Source organism: Myotis daubentonii, chromosome 7, assembly GCF_963259705.1.
Source record: "Myotis daubentonii chromosome 7, mMyoDau2.1, whole genome shotgun sequence".
Taxonomy (NCBI): domain Eukaryota; kingdom Metazoa; phylum Chordata; class Mammalia; order Chiroptera; family Vespertilionidae; genus Myotis; species Myotis daubentonii.
The window spans coordinates 16,738,317-16,764,812 of NC_081846.1; the positions used below are offsets into that span (position 1 = coordinate 16,738,317).

Consider the following 26,496-nt stretch of genomic DNA (forward strand, 5'->3'; position numbering starts at 1 on the left):
GGGAAATTGGAATATTTAAAAATACGCCTTGAAGAGCTAAATGACCTTTACTTTTTTGAACTAAATATAAAATGCTCACCTGCGTCCAGATTACACATTTATCTATTGAGAGAATTTGATTTGAGGTAGTCAAGCTTTTAGACTTAGGGCATTTGACTTGCCAAAACCCATAGCATTAAAATAAAAGGGAGTTTTCCTGGGAAGATTTTTATCTGTATAGCTAATGCCCCAGGAGAAACATAAATGGAAATTCACTGTGATATAGTACTTTGAGCTAAAACACAAAGCAACCACCACCTTCACTTGCAAAACAGCTTTGCAGTTAAAAGCTTTAGTTTCCCCTTTTCTCTAATTTGGCCAGGGAATTAGGGGTTTCTATCAGGCTTAACAGCTATTGTGGTGTTTCTATCTTCTTAACAGCATATTCTAACAATCAGGTAATTAGAGGTGCTCCTCTAGTACTTCTATTCTAGGGCAATAGACTGTTTAATAAGCATTTAATCTCTAATGCCATAAAATTATCATTCCTCATTTCTATGCTAAAATAAATAATGCCTGCTCAATAACTAGAAAGAAAAGTTAGCCTGGCCAGCATGGCTATGTGGTTGTGCATCAACCCATGAACCAGGAGGTCACGGTTCCATTCCCAATCAGGGCACATGCCCGGGTTGCGGGCTGGATCCCCAGTGTGGGCTATGCAGGAGGCAGCCAATCAATGGTATGCTCTCATCATTGATGTTTTTCTTTCGCTCTCTCTCCCTTCCTCTCTGAAACCAATAAAAATATATTTTTTAAAAAAGTTAAAACTTTAAAAAATTATTATAAATACCTTATTTCCCTTTGCCTTCTTGGGAAAGGATCCTGATAGAGCTTGAGAAGCTCCCCATGATCCAGGGTCTTGCTTTCTCTTGGGGTTTTATTAAAGCCCTTTCGGTACAGACTGTTAGTGGAAATACCCACATGATTTAGATCATCTGGAAATTTCTCATCTTAAATTCTTCAACTGATGCTAATTTTATTGCATTCAAAGCAAGGTTATCACTGTGAAAAATAGATATAAAAATAGTAGCAGTGGCTACTATTGGAAAAAGGTAGGTAATGGAATGGAAGCAGTTTTAATGGTAGCTTGAAAGGGGGTGAGTTTGACCTCAAATCCCTTCAAAAGGGTAGCAGAGTCGCATTGATATTTCAAGTCTACATTATAATATTTTATGTGAGCTTGATTTTTTGTTGAAAATAATTGATATTACTTCTCAAAGAGTACTAAGCCACTAAGGCTGTTAGAGGAAAGGTGATGGTATTTGCATAATATGTGTAGTTTTATTTTTAAAATGTGTAAGTAAATGTAAGAACCTGGTCTTTAAAGTGCAGCTATTAAATCCCCATGCTTTTTAAAGCAGAAAATTAAGTATAATCTGTTATCGTTTTTGACTTGATGTAGCAGCCATGGCATCCTTGATAGAGGAAGGATGGAAAAAAAGAAAAAAGAAAAAAAAGAATGGATCCCAGCACAAAATAGCAGCAATGCCAGCTGGCTTATCTAATAGCTACCAAGTGAATGCTGAAGGAATCTGCTTCAAATCCCACAAGTGAAAATCACAGGGTTATATCACAAAACTAATGCAACTATTTGTGGTTGAGGAGGAAGTAATTCAAATTAGAAAAAGACATTTCTAGGGCTTCATAATCAGTGTCACTGCTCAATGGACTCCTGTGTTAAAGATGATTTTATATGGAAGGACACCTTGGCCTCTGATCTCAGATCAATTTTCTCTTGCCTGACAATCCATCCCTCCTCACTTCTCTAGTACTCGAATATAATCAAACTTATTGTCACTTGGGTAAAATGTTGCCAGAGAGGATGAGGAAGCTTCCTGAAATAGAGAAATCCTCCAGGTCCTATGTTATGTCAAATAAATAAATAAATAAATAAATAAATAAATAAATAAATAAATAAATAAATAAATATTAAACACACACACACACACACACACACACACACGATATTGTGAGAGAAGCTCAAAGTCAATACCCTTGGCCACACTTATGCACAGAGTTTTGAGACCTGAATAGGCAAAAGTGGTATCCTGTGGGTTATTTGGATTTAAGTAACTATACGTTTGTCCAGAAAGAGCCCCCAAAGTCAGACATGCAAATCACAGCAAATTAAAACATTCTTTCAGAGTTTGTGAAAAAATGTGCACATTGATTGACTACATAATTCTACTTCTAAGGATTTGTCTGAAGAAAGTAATGTATGATGTACATGAAAGACCAGAGAAATGTAGATGTCATCAATAAAAAAATTTGTTAAAAATTTAATATATCCAGAAAACAGAATATGCAAATATTATCAACAAACTTTTCAAAGAATGTTTATGAATTTGGAGAATGATTGTGATATGTTTTAAAGGAGGAAAAGAAGTTAATGAAACATATATAGGAAATAATCCCTTATTTGCAAAATATTCTGTGTGGATTATCTTAAAATTTTTATTATTTGCTTCTGCGTTCTCGCATTTTTACCAATACATGTGTATAATTTGTAAAGTAAAATCTAAATTAATTTAAAAAGTAACCTGCCCAAGATGAAGTATTGAGTTTGTGTGATACCCACTGACTTTTCCAGGCATTGTCATCATGCCTGGAAAGAGCAACCTGGCTGTCTTCTCCTGGCTTAAGGATTTCAGCACAAAGCTTCCCCTCTGGCTTCATCCACATACTGGGAAAAAGACAAAGCAGCTCCCCCATAGTCTAGTCTACTGTTCCCAGGCAGCAAAAGAAAGGTTTCCTAGATGTCACACTTGTCATGCTTTAGAGCATCAAAGGGTAATGCTCACCATATTCCTCCTTAAGACTTGGAATGGGATGGGGGAGGGGAGAGCAGGGAATGAAATCATGGGGTTGCTTTCCCCATTCTACCTCCAAAACATGTCAACAAAGATGTGAGGGAAAAGTTAGCATATCAGTTCTGATCGCTCAATCCTTGTGTGTTTCTATGGAGGCCTTGAAACCATGATTGATCCTTGGCTAACTCCTGGGAATATGGCCCTAAGAATGCTTTTTATGTTACTAATTGATGGTGCTGTTATATGCACCTGGAGCCAAGGGACAGGCCATACCAGCTTGTCAGGACTTGTCAGGATTGACTTGTGCAAGCATGAGGATGGGTGATGTGCCTGGTTTCACTACCATGGTTCAAATTTCAGTTACCATGGTTGGTTGCATAGCAGAATGTGCCTACCTGATCACTCCTCCATAAAATCTTTGGATCCTGAGACTTGAGCAGGCTTCCCTGGGCTGTGACACTTAGCATGCATCTCTGCATTTCCCAGCTAGAGAGAATAGTGCATCTTACGTGATTAATAGAGGGGAAGGATGCGGAAGCCGGCTCCTGAATTCTCTGGACTCCTTCCAGGGCATACCCTTTTCCTGTAGCTCTGGTTCCTTTTGCTATAATAAACCATAGCGGTGAATACATCTAGTAAGTCCTTCAAGTGAATCAGAAAACTTCAGGTTGGTAGTCAGACCCCCAAAATATAAGCTCTCGATTCCACTCACAGCTTGCATGCTGTACAGTCTGTGTTGCCATTTCTGTTTCCTACCAAGATGGCATTTGATATATGTCTGGAGTTCATCTATTTAACAATCTTTCTGCGCACCTGAATCTAAGGCAGTGATGGCGAACCTCTTGAGCTTGGTGTGTCAGCATTTTGAAAAACCCTAACTTAACTCTGGTGCCGTGTCACATAGAGAAATTTTTTGATATTTGCAACCATAGTAAAACAAAGACATATTTTTGATATTTATTTTATATATTTAAATGCCATTTATCAAAGAAAAATCAACCAAAAAAATGAGTTCCCGTGTTACCTCTGACACGCATGTCATAGGTTCGCCATGACTGATCTAAGGAGTTCATGTCATGGACACCTTTTTGTCTTGTGATGAGTTGAACCCCTACACCCAGAGCTGAGAGCCTTCCTGAGACACCTGTGTAGCATAAGAAGAAGAAAAAAGTGAACTAGAGAGCAATATAACCAGTGGTGAGATTTCTATCCTGAAGATAAAAGAGAATGCCAGAAGGGTCCAGGCAGGGGTCTGTAAAGAGGGTGGCTGCAGAGAAAACCAACAGAAAGAAGTCAGAGTGCCTAGGCTCCTAGCAGCTGCTTTGATTCTTTTGATTCTTTGGTGTCAATTGATTTTGAGCAATTATTTAGGTGATGTAGTCACTAATGTTCACTGTCACTCAACCCATGGCTTCTTAATTTCCTCTTCAACCTTTTGTCTCTGGTTGTGTGAATTCTATTCCTTCTGTTTTTTTTTCTTAGGGAATAATTTTAGATCATTAATTATTTGTTGAACATCTCTAAGATGTTTTGAAATTTTGTATACTATGTTTCAGACATAAAGCTTCATTGGTAAATTTTCGCTATCGCTACAGATCTATCTACTAGAAAATCAACAACCACCATTTATATATGTTTCTCCTTTGCACACAGGACATTGCCATGTCCCCTATCTAGGACCATTAATACAGTTGAGAGAATATACACATTTTTTCAAGTATTTAGATTTCTTAGAGTTTCCTGTAATGAGGTAATTTGGGGGTGGGTGGGTGGATGCACAGTACAGTTTTGTTTATTGGCCACTTGGAATTTAAAATCTATGAATCACATTATAATAATGGACTTTCACTATCAACATGATTAATTTGATTTATAATCATTATTTTTAAATAAATTTAATACTTGTTCAGGAGACTACATTAAAAAATAAAAGCAAATAACCTAACATGTCTGAAAAAAGAATATCTTCGTGCACATTAGTCCCTTTGGAAATAGTACTTTATTTTAATGGATTTCAAAATTTTCAGAAGGCCCATCATATTTATTCCAAGAATCTCTAAATTCTCTTCAACTAATTCCTCTGATTGACACTGTTAGATCTATCTTCCAATATTTTCTCTTCTTCCTTCACCTTAAAAGTCATGCTAAACCTCTGACTAGGCAGGAAACAGCAGAGCACCTAATTAGGACTTTGTTATCTATTCTTTCACAACAATGACAGAAGTGTTACCAAATTCAGTAAGAATTCCAATTCAATGCAAAGCAATGTTATAATATGTTCTGCAATTTCCTTTCTATTATGAAAGAAAGATGGCAAAAATATTTTTATTATATAACTCTTCAACCTATACAATCTTTGAATTAGCTAATGCGATTAGACAACACTGAAACAAAAATTTATATTTTTTACATAATAGTAAAGTCAATCCATCTGATTCTTGAAGTTTTGAGTCCCTTCAGGATAATCCCTACTTGTTCTGTCCTTTACTGAAAGAAGGAACCTAGCACATAACAAGAGAGAGGTCACTCATTTTTGTAGTGTTAAGCAATTGAATTCCTACTTCCAACAGTAAAGTACTTTTGAAATTCTCCTATAAAACAGTACATTATATATAACCCATTGGATACCAAAATGCTCTTTTAACAGAATTACAATGTCCATAAGCACAGTAATTTTATTATTAATGTAAAATTTCAAATTTATTTTTGAAATAATGTAAGTACAGTTTCTCTCCTTCCTCCAGACACCTTCTTCCTCACTCTGGAAACTCCAGGAGACAAGTGGGTACCAAGCACTGAGAGTTTGGAAAGCAGAATGAGCCAAGATAAAGTAGGTGTGGGCTTGGCAGGCCCTAGAGAGGTGAATACACAGTAACTCAACACATCATCGTTCCTAACAGCCATGCAAAATACACAGTGTGCAAGACAGAAGAGAGAAAAATATCCAAACTGAAGAGTGAAAAGAAAGCCTAATGAAGCCCTACTAAAGCAACTGTAGAAGAGATCAGATCTACTTAGAGAGCAGGAGAGCTAAGATCCAGGTGGGCCTTGATCTTCTAGCTGTGTGGTTTTTATTAAGTAACTTACACATTCTACATTTCAATTACTTTAACTGAAAAGCAGGAACCATGACAACATGTAACATAATATTTCACAAGTGCTGTCTTGACCCAGTTTTGAAAGCATGACTAAAAACTCAATGCTCCTTGTGGGAAGTTTGCCAAGTCTACACTCCGACACCTTCCCCCTTATCAGGCTCAACACTCCTGGGTCACAATGCACACATCTAACTAACTGCAGGAGGCCCCCGATGCCAGATATCTAGGATGGCCTCTTCTTAGGTCAGCAGAACTATTCAAAATGAAACTGTTGTAATTAGCTAATTATTAATAATAATAAAAAAGGAGCAAGGCGAAGCCACACATTGTAGTGACCGCTCCCCATAGATCACTGGAAAAAGGGGTCCAACAAATGAGAAATAGACACATACACAGTGAAGTTGGGGTATCAGTCAAATCTGGGAACAGAGACCATTGGTCACAATGGACAGGGACAGTGCAAGCCCTCGAAAAATTGGGAATACATAATCCCCTAACCAGTGGTCGGCAAACTCGTTAGTCAACAGAGCCAAATATCAACAGTACAACAATTGAAATTTCTTTTGAGAGCCAAATTTTTTTAAACTTAAACTATATAGGTAGGTACATTGTTATTAACTTAATTAGGGTACTCCTAAGGCTTAGGAAGAGCCACACTCAAGGGGACAAAGAGCCACATGTGGCTCGCGAGCCACAGTTTGCCGACCACAGCGGCCTAAACAAAGGAGCTTGCTCTCTTGGTGTTCTTGGCTTTGGCTCTCTTGACTTTCTTCCTTGCCTTTGCCTGTTTCCTCCATAGCCATGTGCGCCCACATGTAATAGACTGATGGATTGAAACTGGGAACAAAACTAAGAGAGCCTGGTGCTGGACTGAACACTGCTCCAATATGGCGCAAAATTTCTGGAGACTGGCTTTGATTCTACCTCTGCCAAAGCCACTGCTATACTTTTTCAATGGGAAATGAGAACTTGGAAACTCAAGGATTTAATTCCACAGACATAAAGCTTTCTACAATACCTCATCCTCTCATGGGGGCTTCTGAAAATTCTTATTCTAGGTGTACCCCAAGAATCCCCCTTCCACAGTTAACAAAAATAATAAATCGACATGAGACTCAGCATGCCATTCATAAGCTCACTCCTGCATTTCCAACAGGCCGGTATCCTGTCTCCAGGTACAACCATCTGTGCGGCCTTGCATGGCAGCCTTTCACCCACTGACAGAGCTGTAATCAATAAACAATTCTGCTTTTCATTTCTGTAGTGGTAATTTATTATGTCCCACCATCATCAAAAATCAACAACTGTTAAAATACAGCTCTTACCTTATAATTTATAAAGATGAAGGGAGATAATGCATGTGATTTCCTTAACACAATACCTATCATGTAGGTTGAGTTTCTCTCCTCCTATAATTTTTTCTTTTTACCCTGTGAGGAATACTTCTTCAGGATATATGATAGGAGACCTTTGGGGTACTACAGGAACAGAACTAGGAAAACAAAAAATATTGGCCTTTAAATTCACTATTAGGAAAATATTGATTAGATAGAAACAATGCTTCACAATGCTCATCCTTCCCCACCAATCCCACTTTCCAATCTATAAAACTCCTTGGACGTGAGAAGGAAGAAAGAACTAAGATAAAGAAGAAAATGACATACTCTGGTGGGTTCCCATGAATAAAATCAGATTCTATTCATAGAAATGTAATTTTGCTCTGCACCCTCCCTCAGATTAAATTTAGAAATGCAAACAATTACCCACACGAACACAGAGAAGGAGCCTCACAAAATTTTACTTGCGCTTGGGTTGAATGTAACAGGGTAGATGTGTCAGCATGGGGCGCCTCGGGGAGCAGGCCCAAGCCTCACAGTAGTGTGAGCAAGCGTATTTTAATGTTTCCTCTAGAAAGGTCCGGGATTTGCAAGAAAGTCGAAAGATGCTGGTCACATTAAGGGCATATGACAGTGGAATTTGCATTAAACCAAATGATAGGATACTAGGTGAGAAAGTAGACATCTCAGTGGAAGACAGAGTAAAAGAATGACCATTACAAACAATTAGATCTATAGTGAATATCTTAACACATATCATCATAGATTTGGCTAAGGGCTAGACATTACCCTTCATTGTCATAATGTTACATCAGCAATGTGTCAGAAAAATTACATTCACTCAATATCTATGTGCTCCACAGCTCCCTTGAACCTGGGCAGGACCAAGTGACTAGTTTTAACCAATGAACTATGAGCTGAAGGGATATGTCGTTTCTGGGCTGTGGCAGTAAAAAGTCCTTGTTCGAACCCCCTAACACTTGTTTCTCCGTTTTAACAATCACAGAGGTAACCTGTTGAGATAGATGAGAAACAAGATAAAGGTAGTGTGGTCTCCTAAGGCATCATTTGAGATAAAGCAGTTTGACACACTACTGAAATTAGCTTTTAAATGTTAAGCCAATGATATTTCCCAGTTATTTATCATGGCTACAGAATCTTGTAAATGTTTACCAATATAGGCCTCCAGAATTAAAAGTAACCCCCAATAGGAAAGGATGGAATATATTTTGAATTAATTCTGAAATTTTTTAAATTGGTCACTTTATGTTTTCTACTTCTAGATAAAATGGAAATTTAGGAAAGACACTAAGGAAATTAAATTTATTGCATAACTGAGTTTAAATGTATGAGGAAAAGCCACACTTGCTACACCATTATTAATATTACAGATATCTACAGTTTTCTCTTGAAAAAATAGGGGCTTAGGAATGCTGAACCCCCATGAGATTGAAAATTTGTGTATAAATTTTGACCGCCCCCTCCAAAAAAACCAAAAAAAACCCCAAAAACGCAACTTAACTTGTCTCTTGGTATCCATGGGGGATTGGTTCAGGACCTCTTGAGGATACCAAAATTTGCAATGCTTGAGTCCTCTGTATAGAGAGATCTAGATCAGTACATAGAGTTGATTCTCCACATCCTCAAATTCCCAACTGAATGTGTTAAACAGTAAAGTTATTTATTGGAAAACAAATTAGTGTAAAAGTATTTTGGTATCACGTGGCTTTATGACCCAGTGATGCCACTTTTTGTGTGGCTTTGGACAAGCTTTTTTTCTTTTTTTTAATCTTTCTAATATTTTACTTTTCTCATTTACTAAAAGAGAAAACTAATGTAACTTATAAGATTGTGGCAAACATTAAACTGAGACAATGCACATAAAGTTCTTAAAAGAGGATCAGACATATAGTGAGTCTTTAATCAATATCTATTATTATTTTAATGTGGTTTTTATTGCAATGGCTGGAAATCCACACAAATATAAAAATTTTGCATAGAATAAAGTCAAGATGATTTAATAAATCCCTTAAATACATGGAAGACAATGACATAAGAAGGTATTTAAAGTAACTGGAATGAAAAATTAAGGCTTTATCTTCAAGATATTGTAGGCTATGTTTATGCCTCTTGCAATAGGAACTGGTGGGCAGCTAACAAAATATGTCTTTAAAGCTTGGAATCTTTATTTTACTGTTCTAAAAGAGGCCGAAAACATGGATTATATTATTTTGTAGAACAGTCTACTCATCTTGGAATTATAAGTAAGTAGAAACAGGTTTGCAAGATGGGTATTTTTCTTTTAAAAATCTATGGGTAACTTGCAAGAGCAGGTATTTGAATATTCACATGTCTCATGTGTACCATTTGGTTTACAATCTCCTGATTGCTATCTTGTAGTGAATTGTTCTGTTTATAGCTCTAAAATTGCTATCTGGGTGACAGTCTTCTGTTTCTAATCTTAAGATGGTTGTCTAGTGGCTTTGATCCCCATGGCTCATCATGCAGCCTGATAATACTGTGAAGGGAAATACAATTAGCTAACCATGCACCTGCTCAGTTTAGAATTTTATGAGTGTAACTTGTAATATGATTGACATCTTGGGGCTTGTAATCATTTAAAATAGAAATTCTGTATGAAACTCTGAAACATATAAATATATGTAAATATTTTGTGTAACATATTCTCTTTCTCTTTATAATATATAAACCTTTCCAAAGGGCTTAAAAATTTAAACAATTGTGAATTCAGACATCTTAGAAGAGAATAGTTTGAATTTTTACATTCATTTTAGTTTTTAATCATCTATTCTATTGTATACCTCACAGCTTCTTTATAATTTTTTCCCTCTTATCATCATTTTAATTGAATTTTGTATATTGTCTTGGAATCATATTATTTTATTTAAGTATTTCCAAAGTTCTATCCTGTAGTCCTTCATGAGAGGTTTGACTTCTGTTATCAATAATGTATTTAAAACATTGCTAGAGATAAGCATATTGGTATGCCATAGTCTCTGATATATGTAGGGGCCAGGTGGTTCCTTTACAGAACAGATTTGTAAGACCCTGAGAAAAGGACACAACCAGTAGATGATACAATAATTTTATAGAGAGGAGGGAGGGAAAAAGTGGAAAGGAGAGAGAGAGAGAGAGAGAGAGAGAGAGAGAGAGAGAGAGAGAGAGATTGACATGAGAGAGACACATTGATTAGTTTCCTCCTGCACACACCTGACTGGGGCTGGGATCGGACCTGCAACCCAGGTAGTGCCCTTGATTGGAAATCTAACCCAAAACTCTTCAGTGTGAAGGCTGATGTTCTAACCACTGAGTTACATAATCCAGGGCTCTACATAATTATTTTAAAAACATTTTTACTTGTGATTATGTTAAATTTTTCTTTTTTGAATGAAATAAACCTGATTTTCCATCATAAATGAGTTGCTTTTGGGTACTTTGAGGAGGTGAACTGAAGTTTCCAGTAGTATCAGAAGAACATTTATAAAGGGTCTAATGAAGACCACTGGTACTTTTAAAACAAGTCAGTGTGTTAGCATAAAATATGCTTCTATCAGAGTAAAGTTCTTTTTTTAGCAGAGGGATAAAGAGAAGTGTTAACCAATTAGAGGAAGAAAGATTTTTCTTCATCAGAAGATAAAGCTTTGAGGGTGAGTACCACCTCTTGGTAATGGTCACATAACTCTAGATTTGTCTTATTTTTCTTATCTGGATGACTAGGATTATTCCAACAAAAATTGTATATTAAGTCAAATGAACCAACATATGCAGAATAAGTTTATACATGGTAAAGCAGTATTAATTAGTGAGTCCTACAACTGCTATGAACTAACATGGTGCTATTGGAAATATCAACTGTGCCTTCAAGCATTAGAAACACAAGTTGTTACTTCCGCTTCCTCAGTTTATCCATGGCTTAAAGTACAGAGCACCTGACATTTGTTACTGTGAACACTAAGGAATGACTATGATCGCAAAAATATGGGCCTAAACATCTAAGGGAGAGAATGTATGCATGTCCATGCAAATAGCAGGTGGTGTGATCAGCAGGATCTTTAAGACCCATACCTGAACAGATTGGAATAAGAGAACTTACTCCAATATATTGCTGAAAAACATTTCCTATCCACTGACTCAGTTGACATCATAATATAATCAAATAACCATAGCAGCTTTGAGCAGTAATATAATCCTGAATGAGGAGTTATTGAAATGTGAAAGTTCTTACAGTGTGGAAGTATGAAGGAGTGAGAAACAATCCTATAAAATAAAGAGCTAATATGCAAATGGTTGTCATGCCCTTGTGCCCTCACGCCAGGGCTGGGGGACCTGAGGCCACATCCCCTGCCCCAGCGCCGGGGTCAGGGGACCTGAGGCTGCATCAGGGGACCTGAGGCCACACCCTCAGCCCTTCAGGGCTTGACGGGGGTGGGGCCGGTCAGATCTGATCTCACGCGATTTTGAGGCATGTGAGATGGGGACTTGACTCAGGGTCTTGAGGTGCACCCCAGACTCTGACAGGAGGGAGGTTTTCATATACATTTTATTAATTTTCTTTCATCTCTGACATTTCAATTATAGAGAAAGGGCAAATAGTAATATTAAAATATTTCCTCTAATTAATTCCCTTTTAATGTGCACAAATTTCGTGCACTGGGCCACTAGTATTAAAAGTAAGAAAATTGGAATTAGAGTGTTGAGAGATCTTGTTCATGTCAACAATGTCTCTGAAATCACTCCCACAGATGTCTGTGGGCTTGTCTCATGTCACCAGTCACCAGTTACCAAATAGTGACAGAATCATAGACATAGAGCAGGTTGACAGCTCAAGAGGGTGTGAGGGAGGGCTGAGGGGTGGAGGGATTAAGCAAAAAGAAAAAAATAAATAAATCATGGACAGGGACAACAGTGTGGTGCTTGTGGGGGTGGAGAGGTAAGGGTGGGTAGAGGAAGATATAAGGGGGATACATGGTGATAAAAATAAATTAATTATTTTTAAATTTAATAAAATAAAATAGAGGCTTAACCCTGAAAAAATAAAAAATAAAAGTATTAATGGTTTTTGGATACAACTTACCCAATATTCGTTTATTTTAATTTCCAGAGAAACAAACCAACCACAGTTAATGAAGCATAGTCTGTCCAGATAATTAGGCTATGCACATCAGTAGGCACTTGCGCTAGGTGGTAAAAACATATGGAATGTATCACATTTCAAACAACCACAGGGTTCCTAGGAATAATTAATGAGATTCATAACTATGAACAAAAATAAGCTCATTACACATCTTCATATTATTAAATCAAGAACAAATCTTCCTCTCCCCAATTGGTTTTTCTTAGAACAAATTTCTGACACAGAAGAGAAAATTTGTTTCATATTTTATTGAATTTCATTTATATTAAATTAAAAATATATTTCTGACAGATTCATGTAACAAAAAAGCAGAACAGTTTTCAAATTGTTCAGCTGGGATGATCAGTACGGAATGAGGCAAAGCAGGTCGCATTCTATAATTGCCTTGTACAGGTACAATTCTTTCCCAAGAGCCAAGAGAGGATCCTTGAGAACTAACTGAAAAGCCTAATTACAGAAATTTAAAAGACAGTGTCTCTTATTTTCAAATAACAACAGAAGTAGGGGGAAGGGGGAAAAGAAGGGGGTGAAGGGTTACAGAAGAAAAAAGATTAAGGAAATTATACTAAAAATATACCTAACATTAAAAAAGTTAGTATGAGTTAAGTGCATAATCCTTCATAGATAAAATAGAAAAAAATCAAAATAACATTTTACAACACACAATTGTCATATCCTATTGTGTAAGCGAGTGCAGAGGTTGAACATGTCACAATAGTGCTGAACACAGAATCACAAGTAATGTCAAAATTATAACTTCCAACCAAAAAGAAACAATCACAAGCCGATTACTTATATACAAATCAACCCTAAAGACAATTATGTTCCAAATAAAGATGTCCACAAACGAAAATCAAAGCAACATTATCCTTATTTACAAATGCAACTAGCCATGTCTTTAACAAGCTATAAAAATACTATTCACATTTTCAAACATACAGTAGTATTTTTTATTTCAAAAGGCAGCTAACTTTGAACACTGGGGTTTAAATGAAACACTGATGGCTTACCAACTAGGCATTTTTGCACCTCTGTCCTTTGAAGGTACTTCATAAGAGAGAGGGCTTGTTTTCTCTTTACAAGTTAAGAACACAAGGAAACGAATACAAACGTATAAAATACCTTAAGCCTCTGTCTTTTTGGTAGTGTCTCCCATTAACACCTGATCTTAGTAACTATTGTGATGCTTGTATGAGATGAGTGTCTGAAAGAAGATTTAACATGACATTTTTTTGTGCTATGAATTGTCTTACAGATTGGTCTCATTTTCATTCGATCTTGTTACAATGGTGCTCAAGAAAGACATGAACAACTAGTCATACCATGAGACAACGCAGTTTCGACATGCAGCAATGCAAGTCCCTGGAGCTCACAACATGAGATGTAGACGCAACAGCCAGTGAGATGTGCATTCAAAGTTAGCTGCCCGTGGACAGCTGCTCAGTTTAGTAATCGACCCATTTAACAGCAGTACCAATTTATGCTACATATTTCAAAGTACCTTACTTTAAAAGAACAGCCCACATATCTACAATTAGAAAATAACTTTTGTAGTTGATTACTGTAGTAATCCCAAAAGGGTTCTTGGAGTGCTATGGTGCAGTCCCTTCACTCCCTCCTCCCAGCCCCTGAGAGATCCAGAAATATACAGGAAAATGACTTTCACGCGAGGGGAAAAGTACAACCCTTCATTGACTGAAAAATCTGGAAATGAGATGCAAAAACCAGGTTATGTCAATATATAGGATGTATGATTTGCTTTCCTTCAAAAGGCTACAGGCTGGGGCACACTTTACACATCAGGGATAAAAATAGCAGTAAAGGCAAAGTGGCTTGGACAAGTTAGACTATTGCCTACAGGTATGAAACTTTGTTTTCTTATATTTGTATATTTGTACAAATATAACCATGTCTCATGATATGGGTCAAACTCAGTAGAGTCTTGAAAGAAAAATGTCCTTAGAGAGCATAAGCAGAGAAAGAATGGCAACCTCGTGGACAACATGAATTTCCATTACAGTGAAACTGCACTCATTACATATTTCTTAGATGGATGACTGAAACCAATAAAAGATTATAGGGGATTCCCAAAGCTGAATAGCCTTTACCTTTTAGGATACTAAGACTCTTCAGTTGCGGGGGAAAAAAATACAGCAGCTATACAATATTTGTGACCAGGAATAAAATAAGATAAAGTAAATAAGTTAATGTGCTGGCAAAACTAACTTCTCAGTGATATGTAAGGTTTTCATGAAAAGATTAAATCTGAGACCTACCAAGGGCATGTGCCCCTATGTGAGTTTCAAGATTCATCACGGAGCTGACTCATCTCAAATCCTACAGAGAAGGACATAGTAAAGGAATCAATCTTCATGGAGAAACATGAAGAAAAAATTAATATCACAAAGTATGTTATGTGCAGTAATTTATTTGCACATAGTTCAAATAATGTCCAAATTGCTGGGATATTTTATGAAAAAGTCAGGCATGTGAGAGAAGAGGCTGAGTCATTATTTCACAAAGCAGGGTATGGGACCTCAGAGATCCACTATGGCTTAAGAGAGATACAGCATCGAGGGACCACTCCAAACTAGAGTGGTGGAAAAGTGAAGACAATGGAGGTGGTTGTGCCAATGGGAAAGGAAAGAGGATGGTATTTTCCTCTAAGGTCCAGAGAGAAATGAGCATTTCTATGATACCTACCAAGATAACCACTTGCAAAACTGAGGGTCAAAGGGTATTTTCCAGGGAAAGCATGAGAACATCCATGAAATTGGGGCTTAGAGTCTTTTCAGCTCATGACCAGAGAAGCATTTTCTTCTGCCCAAAATATCACCTGGCTGGGAAGAGGTGAGGCAGGGGTCCACAAAAGTGGCACACCCTACATTTTTACAAAATCAGGGGGACTTGAACAGAGTGTCTCAATTTTCTACTTTTTTTTAATGGGGACTTTTCTGTTAATGAACATAACAAAGCAGCCCATGGCTTTAAAGCCATTTGTCCACACAAGGAAAAGGTTTTCCTGACCCAACAAAGTGTCCACAACAGCTTCATGTTTGTAACTATAGAAACAACTACTCTGCAAAGACATCTCTGGGATTAGAATATTGTATCAATTCTACCCAGAAATATAAAACCTGGCCCCACTACAATATCTGTAATATTAAGGCCTCCTCTGATCTTGGCATTTTAAATTATACCCAGTCTATCTCTCTATTGCTATTCTTTCTCAAGCAAATGGCAACTAGAAGACATGAGTCTGCCTTTATGTGTCTACATGGGTACAAGGCTGTCCTCCAAAATCCTGTATACACAAGGAGAGGCACAGCAGAAGTATCTGTCCATAGCATATACAGGAGTGAATTTATCAGATTTTTTTTTAACAACTAGCAGCCTACACACCTGGATTTCTTATTTGCTGTATTACAAATCATCAGTTTAATAATTAGAGTCCAAAATAATGGAGATACAGCAGTTTGAAATGCTGGTTTTAGCAATTCTTTATCAGAATATTGTTAACTAATTCCTGTTTGTTTTGGGAAACCAGAGGTATCAAGGAAAAAGAAAGGACATGTCACAAATTAAATGTGTTGTTTGCTTAGTCAATGGCACCACTCATTCTCTGTCTCTGCATAAGGTAATAGAACATTTGCATTTTCACGGACTTCATTGAGAGACCCCCACTTCAAGTCATAATCAACATATTTGCCTGTTAAACTCTTCAAGGTGGTGCTTGCAAGACAGATTCTAAAAATTTCTCTTTACATTTAATACATTTTTAAAAGGTAAAGGAGTAAGAATATGAGGAAAAAAATTAATTGTAGTTCTTTAAACAAATTTTCGCAAGTGGAACCAGCTCTCTACATGCCTACTTTCAGATATACCTAACAAATAGCAATTTTAAAGGGTAAACTTATTTTTTACTTTGCAAAATCCAACCTACACTTTCGTATCCTGCATTTTATTTTGTTACATTATAGTTTGTGGTTAATTTTCTAACTTAGTTTATTTAATAATATTAAAATCATTTAATGTCTGATAACTTAACTAAATCTACATCTTACAGCATTTTCATGGTCTGCCCAGTTATATACATGCTTTCATGATCTTTACCTTTTCTATTACCTTATGAACTACACACACTAGTTAAATAATCAACATTTATAGATGGATGAATAATTCAAGTTTTGAAATAAAGGTTAGATAGCTAGAAAAAACTTGTATTTACATCCTTCCCTGTCGGGCTTAAAGAATTAAATTTTTCTTTTCACTTTCGACACTTCAAGAAGCACACCCATAGTCCCTCTAACTTCAGATAGCAGCTAACCCTCAGAGCCTTTTAAGGGTCTGTCTGTGGCATTGGGATATTCCTGACCTTCATGCCATGTTCTGCCTTTAGAAGCTATTAGCACACATTATAACACGTCTTAGAAGAATACCCTTTCTTCGCCGAAGCCCCAGGTAATCATTCTTCTTGATATACTAAGAAAGAATCCCATATTTTTACTTTGTACCTTTTAATATAATTTGAGTATTTATTTTTTTAAGCTATTTCAAGATTATTACGTGAGAAAGCTCTCATCCTAACCTGTGCCACTAACATTTGGAAAACCAACCGCTGCTCAGCAGCCCAAGCACCTCAGCATGGCGCAGGGTGCTTTGTGGTGCTGGGTCTACCCTGGTTTACAGAACATCTTTCCTCACCTGTCTAAGAAGTACTTCTTTAAACAACCTTTCCATTATGCCATTTTTCATACTTGAAAATAGGATTCCCTAAGGTAGGTATAAACTACAAAATTTGGTGATTTAAAAATATAGTTTGTGCAACTTTACTATTAATTTTCTTCAAATTGACTGAATTGATTCTGCATATTAGCACAGATACATCTAGCCTCAGGGACATGATATTCCAATGCACCTTTCAGGCTTTGATTGGCATTTGAACATTACGCTCCACTGGGTTGACCGAGTTATTCTTTGGAACAAATGGATTTTTTTTTCTCCTTCTCATCCACTCTGAAATATGTTTTCTAAGGAGAACAAATATATAACAAAAGGGAAACCTTAAAACAACTGAAATCAAGTATGTATTACAAAAATCATTCAAAAGGAACAATAACGTGGAGCCCTCATGAAACATTTTGGATCACTGTAGATTATACTCACATCTATCTCCAGTTATTAGTGGAAGATTACCTGATGTCCAAGGGTCTCATGTTCTTAGGATGGAGGAGATTACATTCACTGGATACATTTCTATTACCTTAAGAGTAAAAAAAAATACTGTTCTAGCCTTCTACAAAATAAATGATTGTGCTTTCCATATCACAATAAAAATATATGACTACTGTAAATCAAAAGAAAAAAAAATCAAGTTCCAGTATCCAACAAGGGTGCTGTCAATGCTGAGTTGGTATAGATTTATCCAGAATTTGGAGGCTTATATTTAAATTTTCATAAGTACTGATGTGAGGTCCCCTTTTCCCGGAGACTCCTCTGAATGGGTGAGGGTGCTCTAAGCTGTCATGCTGTGGTGCCTGAATTATTCTTGGGAAATTTATGGTTGAACTTTATTAGAAAATATCTCAGCAACCCCTTCATTGCTTTTGGTCGCTCTTTTAGCTTACCTCCTTTTCAAAACGTAGAACGAAACTGATCCCAATGCCTCCAAAGACCAACATTGACTGCCGATTTAATGGTCAAGTTAGATCCAGGCAGGCCCATAGGCCAGTGATGCAACATCCTTCTAGACCGGTTTGTGCTTAGATGATAGCGTTGAAACTATCCTATTTGTATATTTTAGTAACTTGTAGGATCTTTCATTTGTGTCTCAAAAGAGTTCACTAGAGATCGTTTCACTAACAGCTGATTTTATGATGACTACTCACAAAAAGTTCATGCAATCTTATTCTTTAAATTTATGAAGAAATTCAAGTGTCATCCCAAATAAATCTAGACTAAAATGTTTAAGTTAGGAATAATATTACATTTATCTCAGTATTTCCCACATAACACAGTGCTTTTAATAGACTCTAAATAAATATTAATTGAAAAAATAAGTTGAAGGTATTAATGGATTTACATTTTCAAAACAAGCAGAAACCTAGATTTTTTTTTTCTTTTGCATTCTCCCCTCTAAATTCTCTGTTTTACCATTTGGAGATTCTTATAATAGAGTCAAATTTGATCCCACTATGTCAACATTAGAAAAAAAATTTTAAATCCAAATGACCTGGGATGGATTTTTTTAGAAAAGAGAGACATATCCAATTTTCCTAATAATTGATCTGAGGTTCCCTTTTTCTGGAGACTCATTCCTACCATTTGTTCCCATTAATCATATTAACTCAGCAGGTATTCTCTTGAAACAATACATAATAAAGATGGTCCTATTACTAGGATGCTGTGTTTGAGGAAAGGAGTTATTATATAAAGTATCAAAAGATTAGTATGTGGGATATTAAAATAATTACATGAGAATATTTTTCAGGTTTATTTACAATTTTGCCCCAAGGATCTATCTATAAGCTGTGAATGCTTGTATTTCTTTTTTTGTTATACCAATTTATGTGCAAAGAGTTACCTTCCCCTTATTATAAATAGAGTCTCATACTAGAAATTCCATAGAATTCAAGCCCATCGTTACTTGCATTTCTTAATATTCAGTATACAAACTGGACAACTTTCCTTGCGTAGCAAATGTGATATCACATGTAGATAACGTGCTGTCCCTGTCATCATAATCCCTGGATACTGTTCCAAAGTCCTAATTTGCTTGGTTTGGTATTTCCATAGTCTTTCTTTCTTTAAGCACTTTTTTAAAAATGTGCTTAAATTAGCTATTTTGCTGGTTGCTTCCATATTGCTTCATTCAAAATCCAAAATGGAGTTCAGAAAGAGAACAAATAAAATGATAGTTTAAGTGCAAACTACATTTCTGAGTATCTTCCAGGTAGACATACCCAATCCAGTGTGTTTCTTCCAGTTCAATGGATTCCCCATTGGATCACCCCTGAAAATATCAGTAGTCTTCATGAACCACACAGAACTGTCTCTTAGTTTCCCTTCTTTTTTAAAAATTACCAACTGCCTATCAAGTACTGTCATTTATGGAGGAGAAGAAAACATTGAAGGATGAAAAGGAATGGGGGTGGTACATGTTCAATAGTGTAAACTCAAAAACAAGTGAGATTTGATGCTATATTTGACTAACATCTTGGCCTCCCTTTCTAATTTTAAAGACAATATATTTAAAATAGTGGCCATTCCACTTCCTTTTTAGAATTTTGATAATTTATAGCAATGCATAAAAAATCTTTGCAATTAGAAATTAAAGCCAAAAATAGGGGAGAAAGTAGTAACGTGAAGGACTAGAGCAAAGCAAAAACAAAAAGGAAAATAAAATAATAAAAAACCACACAAGAAAGCCCTCCAAACAAGATTGCTAGTTATAACTCTGATGCAGATTCAGGAATGAAAGCTGAGTTAGCCACTCTTGCTTGTCAGGATAGAAACAGTGGGAGAAAGAAATTTGGATTCTCCATCTGTTATATTACATATTATAGAAAAGGTTATCTTTTACTTATTCTAATGTAAAGGTTATTAGGGCTTTCAGGGATGCTGAAACTGTACACATCAGTTCCTGTAGACAGGAACAGATAGCATGGGTCTCTCAAGACTCCGCATTTAAAAAAAAGAAATAGAAAGAAACTTGAAAAAAGAAAACATTTGAAAACTTGTTTGGCAGCAGGCAGTATTGCCTTGCCTTTGCTGGTTCTGTCGCCTGATCAACCCATGCAGAGAAATGAAGAAACAGTGTGGTTTTTCCTGTCTTTCTCTTTCAGTCCTTCCTTCTAATGTTCAAGTTAGGTAAGCACATAACTATCATTGCATCTCTACAGCTTCCCCTGGGAAGTTTCAAAACTACTGGCCTTGGGAGTAGAAGGGAGACCGTAAGAGAAAGAGAGGTGGCAGGGAAATTGGAGCGGGCATGTCTTTCCACCTTAAAACCACGGTTGAGTTTACACCACAGTATTCCGGTGTCTGTAGGGTGGAGGAGGCAGCACAGTGCCTGGCTTCAAGGAGAACTCAGAGAGGTATTCGGGATTCTCCGCCACGATCGGCCGGATCCGTCCATTTTGTTTATAAAAATATTTTGTGCTGTACTCCTGCAGGTAGTCTGGGTGCTGCAGGGTGCTCCGCGGGGGCAGGCTGTGGTTCCAGTAGTCAGGGTTGTCGAACGCTCTCTTGGCCTTCTCCGGCACAGACAGTACGGTGTTCTTCAGGTACTCGGCGTTCCCCAGCGTGTTGGCAAAGGTGTTGAGGTACAGTGGCTCATTCACATACTCATCCTCTGCCTTGGGTGGACCAGTGGAAGCATTGTGGTATTCGGGATTATCCAAAGCTTGAAGGTCTCCGTTTTTTCTCCGAGAGACAAACGGGTTCTCCTCGACAGGGTTCAGATATTCTGACGGAATAGGAAAGTATCAGTTAACATCTGCTACCTGGGAAATGTTAATCAGAGCAAGTGTTAATACAGAACGGTTAGCTTCTTTGTTCAGAACAAGAAAGCCAGGGATTCTCACAAAACTCTTTTGTTGATTACTGCTGTCATTAAAAAAAAAAGAGAGAGAGAGAGTAAATGGGTCAAAAATGATAAGGACAAAAGAAGACGCCTGCAGGGCTGGTCTCAGTGTTTCTGTCGCCTAGATTGTTCTTTTTCCCTCTAATTGCATTCATCTCTCCTACATATGGGGCCAGTTATCCAAACTTATGTTGGAAGATGAGACAAGCTATAAGGGTTAAATAGCCTTTAAATACTGAGAAATCAGAATTTTTTAAAGGATATTGAAAAATAAAAATATCTAAGCTGAATTCTACTCCAAGATCAGTAGGTGAAGTGAAAGAATAGCATTTTTAGCAAGTGAGGTTTACTGTGGTGTCTGTATAGTAACACGGATTTGATTATAGATGTTTTCCAGAAAGCTTTATCCATAGGAAAAGAAACATCTAAGAAGAAAAACTCAACTCCTAAAACAAACTTGGTAGACATCTAACATGCTTCTAAAGTGACTCGCTTGCCAATACCTAAGCTTAACAATAAAGTATAACAATTTCCAGTGGCTAATGATAATCACAAAATAGCAAACTATTAGTTTGACTCATATAAAATACCACTATTATGTAGGTTGGAAATGATCCATTAGTGGCTATTTTGTGTGATTTAATCTAATAAATTGATCTAAAATAGGTACTGGCCCAGAATTTTTTTTAAAAAAATGCTGCTAATTAATGTTGCTCTCCTCAAGTTTAATTTCTCTATATTATGACTATATATATATATATATATATATATATATATATATAGACATGTATCTGAATATACAGACATATTTTTGTCTTGTCTTTTATATACACACACAAAAATGATACTTTAGCTATTCTTACTTTGCTGAGATGCCAACATTCTGAAATAAACTTTCTATCCCCCATACTTAGTTTGACATGTAGAGAAAAAAATCTCATCAACTCAGGGTTATTTCCCCCTGGATATAGGTCTATGGATGTACTTAAGTATTTAGCATGGTAATGAATATCTCATCATCATATACTACATGAATTACAGTTCAGTAACGTACAAGGTACTCTCATTTCATCCTGCAACAAAAAATAATCCTGTGAAAAAAGAGGTGCAAGCTGTATTTTTCCAGCTTTATAGGCAGAAAACAGAGATTCAATAATGTATGAAGGATCCAATTAGCAATGAACTAGACTTCAGACCTTCTAACTCCTCCTGAGTAATCATCTTGTTCTTCTGCACTGTTTTCATTATTGCCCCTATAGGAGTGGGGTGAACTTTACCTTTGATAAAATGTTTTAATTTGAAAGGGGCTCAAAGCTACTGTCATTTTAAGAAAAATATATGAATAAACCTAAAAGGGAGCCAGAAATTGTTTTTCCCCCCAGATTTCTGAACTTCTTCATTAAAAGTATAGGAATGTCTATCCAGTGGTCGGCAAACTCATTAGTCAACAGAGCCAAATATCAACAGTACTTCTTCAAAATAGACTCACCCAGGCCGAAAACCGACTTTTGCACATGGGCCAAGAAGTTTCAATCGCACTGTATGCGCCCCCATCTCGGTACTCAAGGGGCCAAAGAGCTGCATGTGGCTCGCGAGCCGCAGTTTGCCGACCACGGGTAAAATGCTCTAGTCTTTGAGAACTAAGCATTCCTTCTACAGAAACCTGGTCTCTTAGTATTCAGAGGCAGAATCTGTCTGGGGATGCTCTACAGTGAGCCTATACCTTTGCCTTTCTCACTGAAGATTTTTGTTACCTTTTCTCAATACAATCTACTTATTATCCTAACGCAAACCATGTAACCAACTATGCAGTTATACATAGAGGAGGAACTCCGTGGCAGAGTTGAGAATCAAATATTCTACTTTCAGGGGGATCTGCCAAAGCCTCTGAAAGCCTCCATTTGTGTCACTACTGGGTTACTATAAACTTCATATATTACAATATAAACAACATATAAAATAAGTACTTCTATATACCTAGGTATGTGTGTGTGTATGTGTGTGTGTGTGTGTGTTTGTGTGTATTAATAGGCTATTTACAATGTGCATTTCACATTTTATAAAAGTGAATATAGCCAATATTACAGGACATAATGGGCCCTCATACAGAGTCTTAAAATTCATTTTGCTGTTGACACTGAAGATGCTGAGACAGGATCATCAGTTTTGAATAACAACCATCTATTTTCTTTTTGTGATGCTTTTAATGTAGAAGGAATGAGGCTTTTTCAGAATGGAAATGTTGCTTGATTTGGGTGTTCAACATTTCCACCATAACACTGTATACTAGTCCCCCCTCATCCATGGGAGATACGTCCCAAGACCCCCAGTGGATGCCTGAAAGAGTGAAAAGTACAGATGCAAGTGTGGATAGTACGAAACCCTATTTATACTGATTTTTACCTATAGATCCATAACTTCTCACTTACATGAAGCACTTCATGGCTTTTCTTTGGCATCCAAATTGCCAGCCTTTCTACTCTTGCACTTTGTAGAAATTATTAAGTAAGTAAGGGATACTTGAGCACCATCACTGTGATACAGTTGATCCATGTGAAAGCCTAGATGGATACTAGGTGACCAATGAGCCAAGAGTGTACACAACATGGACACACATCCTGGGTGGGACAGAGCAGGGTGGCCTGAGACTGCATCACACTACTCAGAGCAGCACACACTTTAAAACATAAACTGTTTACTTCCGCCATTTTCCCTTTGATCTTTTTAGACTGTGGTTCACCATGGGTAACTAAAAACATGGAAAACAAAACAGTAGATAAGAGGGAACTACTGTGGTGCTTTATGAAACCACAAAGTATGGATATTTTCAAGGTGGAATGATATACGTGTAAGTATATGCAGGGCTAGAACTTTAATTTTTGAAATGTGTCAGAAGAAATCCTAATTTTCTGTAAGAAACTAGGTCGTTTAAATGACACCATTTTAAAGGATCCACCAAATCTTTTACTGGTGCCATTAAAATCTTCGGACACTTTTGACAACAATCCCAGTCTTTATGATAAGTCCAATAAAACAGTGGTTCTGAACTCTTGTGATATGCTACCTCATTCAAATATTTCTATAACGATATGTTTAGATTAGTGTTTCTCAGGCTTGACCATGTTAAAAACTACCTGGGGATCTTGTTAAAATCCAGGCACTTATGCAGGCAGGGCCTGAGACTCTGATTTCTAAAAAGCCATCACTGCCTCGGCTGCTGCTGGTTCAGACAGTACCGCCTGGATGGCAGCAGCCTGGGTCTGTTTCTGGGTCACAGATGATGCAGAGTCCAGAGCTTTGGTCATACCCATTCTACACTTTGCCTATTTTGATGGATGTGAATGTAGAATGGCGATCACTTCTGAACATCCTGTTTGTACCTTGTTTGGGTTTGTCTCGCATAGGGGTCATGTAGCCTTCCTCATCCAGCTCTCCTCGTGGGCTCCGCTCCGGGGCAAACACCGTGGGGTCGGCACTGTACCTCTGGGTGCTGCTATCTTCTTGGACATGGGGTGCCACTGGCTTGCGTAGGGTGCCATTACAGCAGGCGTCATCAAACATCTCGGCTGTGGCCCCCTGAGCAACGGGAGCTTCTGGGATGGTGCTGGTCGTGGCTCTGTAGGGCACGGGCACTCCCTGTTCTGCAGCAAAACCCCCATCTCGGTACACAAATTGGTTCTGTCAATAGTAGAGACACATTCAGACAACAGTTACTGTTAGGAAGAGTTGCAAAAAAAATGAACGTGAAAAGCTAAAGGATATGGAAGCTCGTCTTTCAGAAACATGTCAGGTTTGATTTTTGATTGTTTGGTTGTTTTAATTTACCTTATTTCCCCTAGTGGCTAACGGCTTTCAGTTACAGACTAATCACACCTAAAATTCCAATTTTTCTTAAAAATTTAAGTCACGGAAAACAATTTGGAACTATATATAATCTCTTAATATTACTAAGCACCTACCACCATATGATCTAATAAACATATTTCACATTTTCCTCCCACAATTGCCCGTTTTTGATAGAAAATTCAAAGTGAATTTTCATGACATATAGCAACATAGTTAAGTATAGGCAGTTGCCATTAAGAACAGAAGCACATTGGTGCCATTTGAGTGGCGATGTTTCCTTACTGCATTCTACTCGGTAGTTACTCTGACTGTGAGTCTCCAGTACCTAACTGGAGAGTTTCTCACTTTTTAGCACACAACCTATCATCATGGTAGTCACGATAGCCTCCTCACTAGAGATATAACTTATGAGCCCAGGTAAAAATCAAAAGCTACTGTTGATGCATAATATCTCCATTTTGGATTATCTACTGAAATAATAATAGATATCTAAATAAGGCTGCTTCACAATCTACAGCAAATGCTTAACTTACTGTTGGCAAAGGCAAAATGAGGAAATTATAGGGAGACAAGAGAGAGGAAACATGGTAAGCAAAGACCAAAAATCCTAAAAGATGAAGGTCGATTGTGAAATACTTACTCCTGACATGGGGGTGTAGGCGGGAGGAGGGCTGTGTCCAATTTCACTCTAATAGGAAAGAAAAATGGAATGATGGATATAATAAGAGGTAATATGAATGAAAAAAAAGAAAGAAAAAGAAAAGCCACACGAGTCGTATGAACTAGAGAGGAAACCATGCACAACAGTGAAGTTTGCTAAAGGGTAAAATTCTATGCACTTTGACTACAAGCAAGTTTATTGATGTGTCTTGAGGAGATTAAATATTTTAACTCAGTCCCTAGATAGGAAAATTATGTATAAAAAGTAAAATTTTTAAATGGATTAAAAATTAAGTGGACAATGATTATTCCTCTGATTAGCCCTAGGAGAAAGGGAAAAACAGTGAATGATTAACTGTAATTTTAAACAAGGAAGAGTTTTCTTCATTAATATTAAATAACTGAAATGGCCTCATACCATAGCCATTAACTTTTCCCTTATAAGAAGACATTTTTTCTCAAAGCAGATAGAAGTGGATTTCGATTTGCCTGGAATATTGTTTTTTTTTCTAACAACTTACATATATTTTTCACCATTTTGGCAATGGGTTAATTTCTTCTTCTTTTTTAAGTTACTGTTTAACTTTAATTTAATTTATTTATTTACTTTTAAAATATATTTTCATTGATTTCAGAGAGGAAGGGAGAGAAACATCAATGATGAGAAAGCATCATTGATCTACTGTCTCCTGCACGCCCCCTACTGGGGATCGAGCCCACAACCCACAACCGGGGCATGTGCCTTGACTGGAGTCGAACCTGGGACCCTTCAGTCCACAGGTCGATGCTCTATCCACTGAGCCAAAATGGGCAAAGTGTTAATTTCTTAACCTCTCCTTATAAAAAGGTACATGTTCTTTCTCTTCAGTCTTTTTTTTTTTTTTTTCCTAATGTGAGATCTATGGGGAGGGAGATTGAGCCCACAACCTAGGCATGTGCCCTTGGCTGGAATCAAATCTGGGACCCT

At 37.1% G+C, this 26,496-nt stretch overlaps 1 protein-coding gene across 1 annotated transcript in view; it reads right to left on the minus strand.

The window, feature by feature from the left end:
* Positions 1–12,688: 12,688 nt before the first annotated feature.
* The window catches only part of ERBB4 (erb-b2 receptor tyrosine kinase 4), a 922,327-nt gene continuing 908,519 nt past the window's right edge, over positions 12,689–26,496 (minus strand). Inside the window, exons 26-28 of the mRNA XM_059703027.1 lie at positions 25,510–25,557; positions 24,404–24,701; positions 12,689–20,906 (exon numbers count right to left, since the gene is read on the minus strand). Coding sequence (XP_059559010.1) covers positions 20,461–20,906; positions 24,404–24,701; positions 25,510–25,557 — 792 coding nt within the window. The 3' untranslated portion in view covers positions 12,689–20,460. The remainder of the gene's footprint in view (positions 20,907–24,403; positions 24,702–25,509; positions 25,558–26,496) is intronic.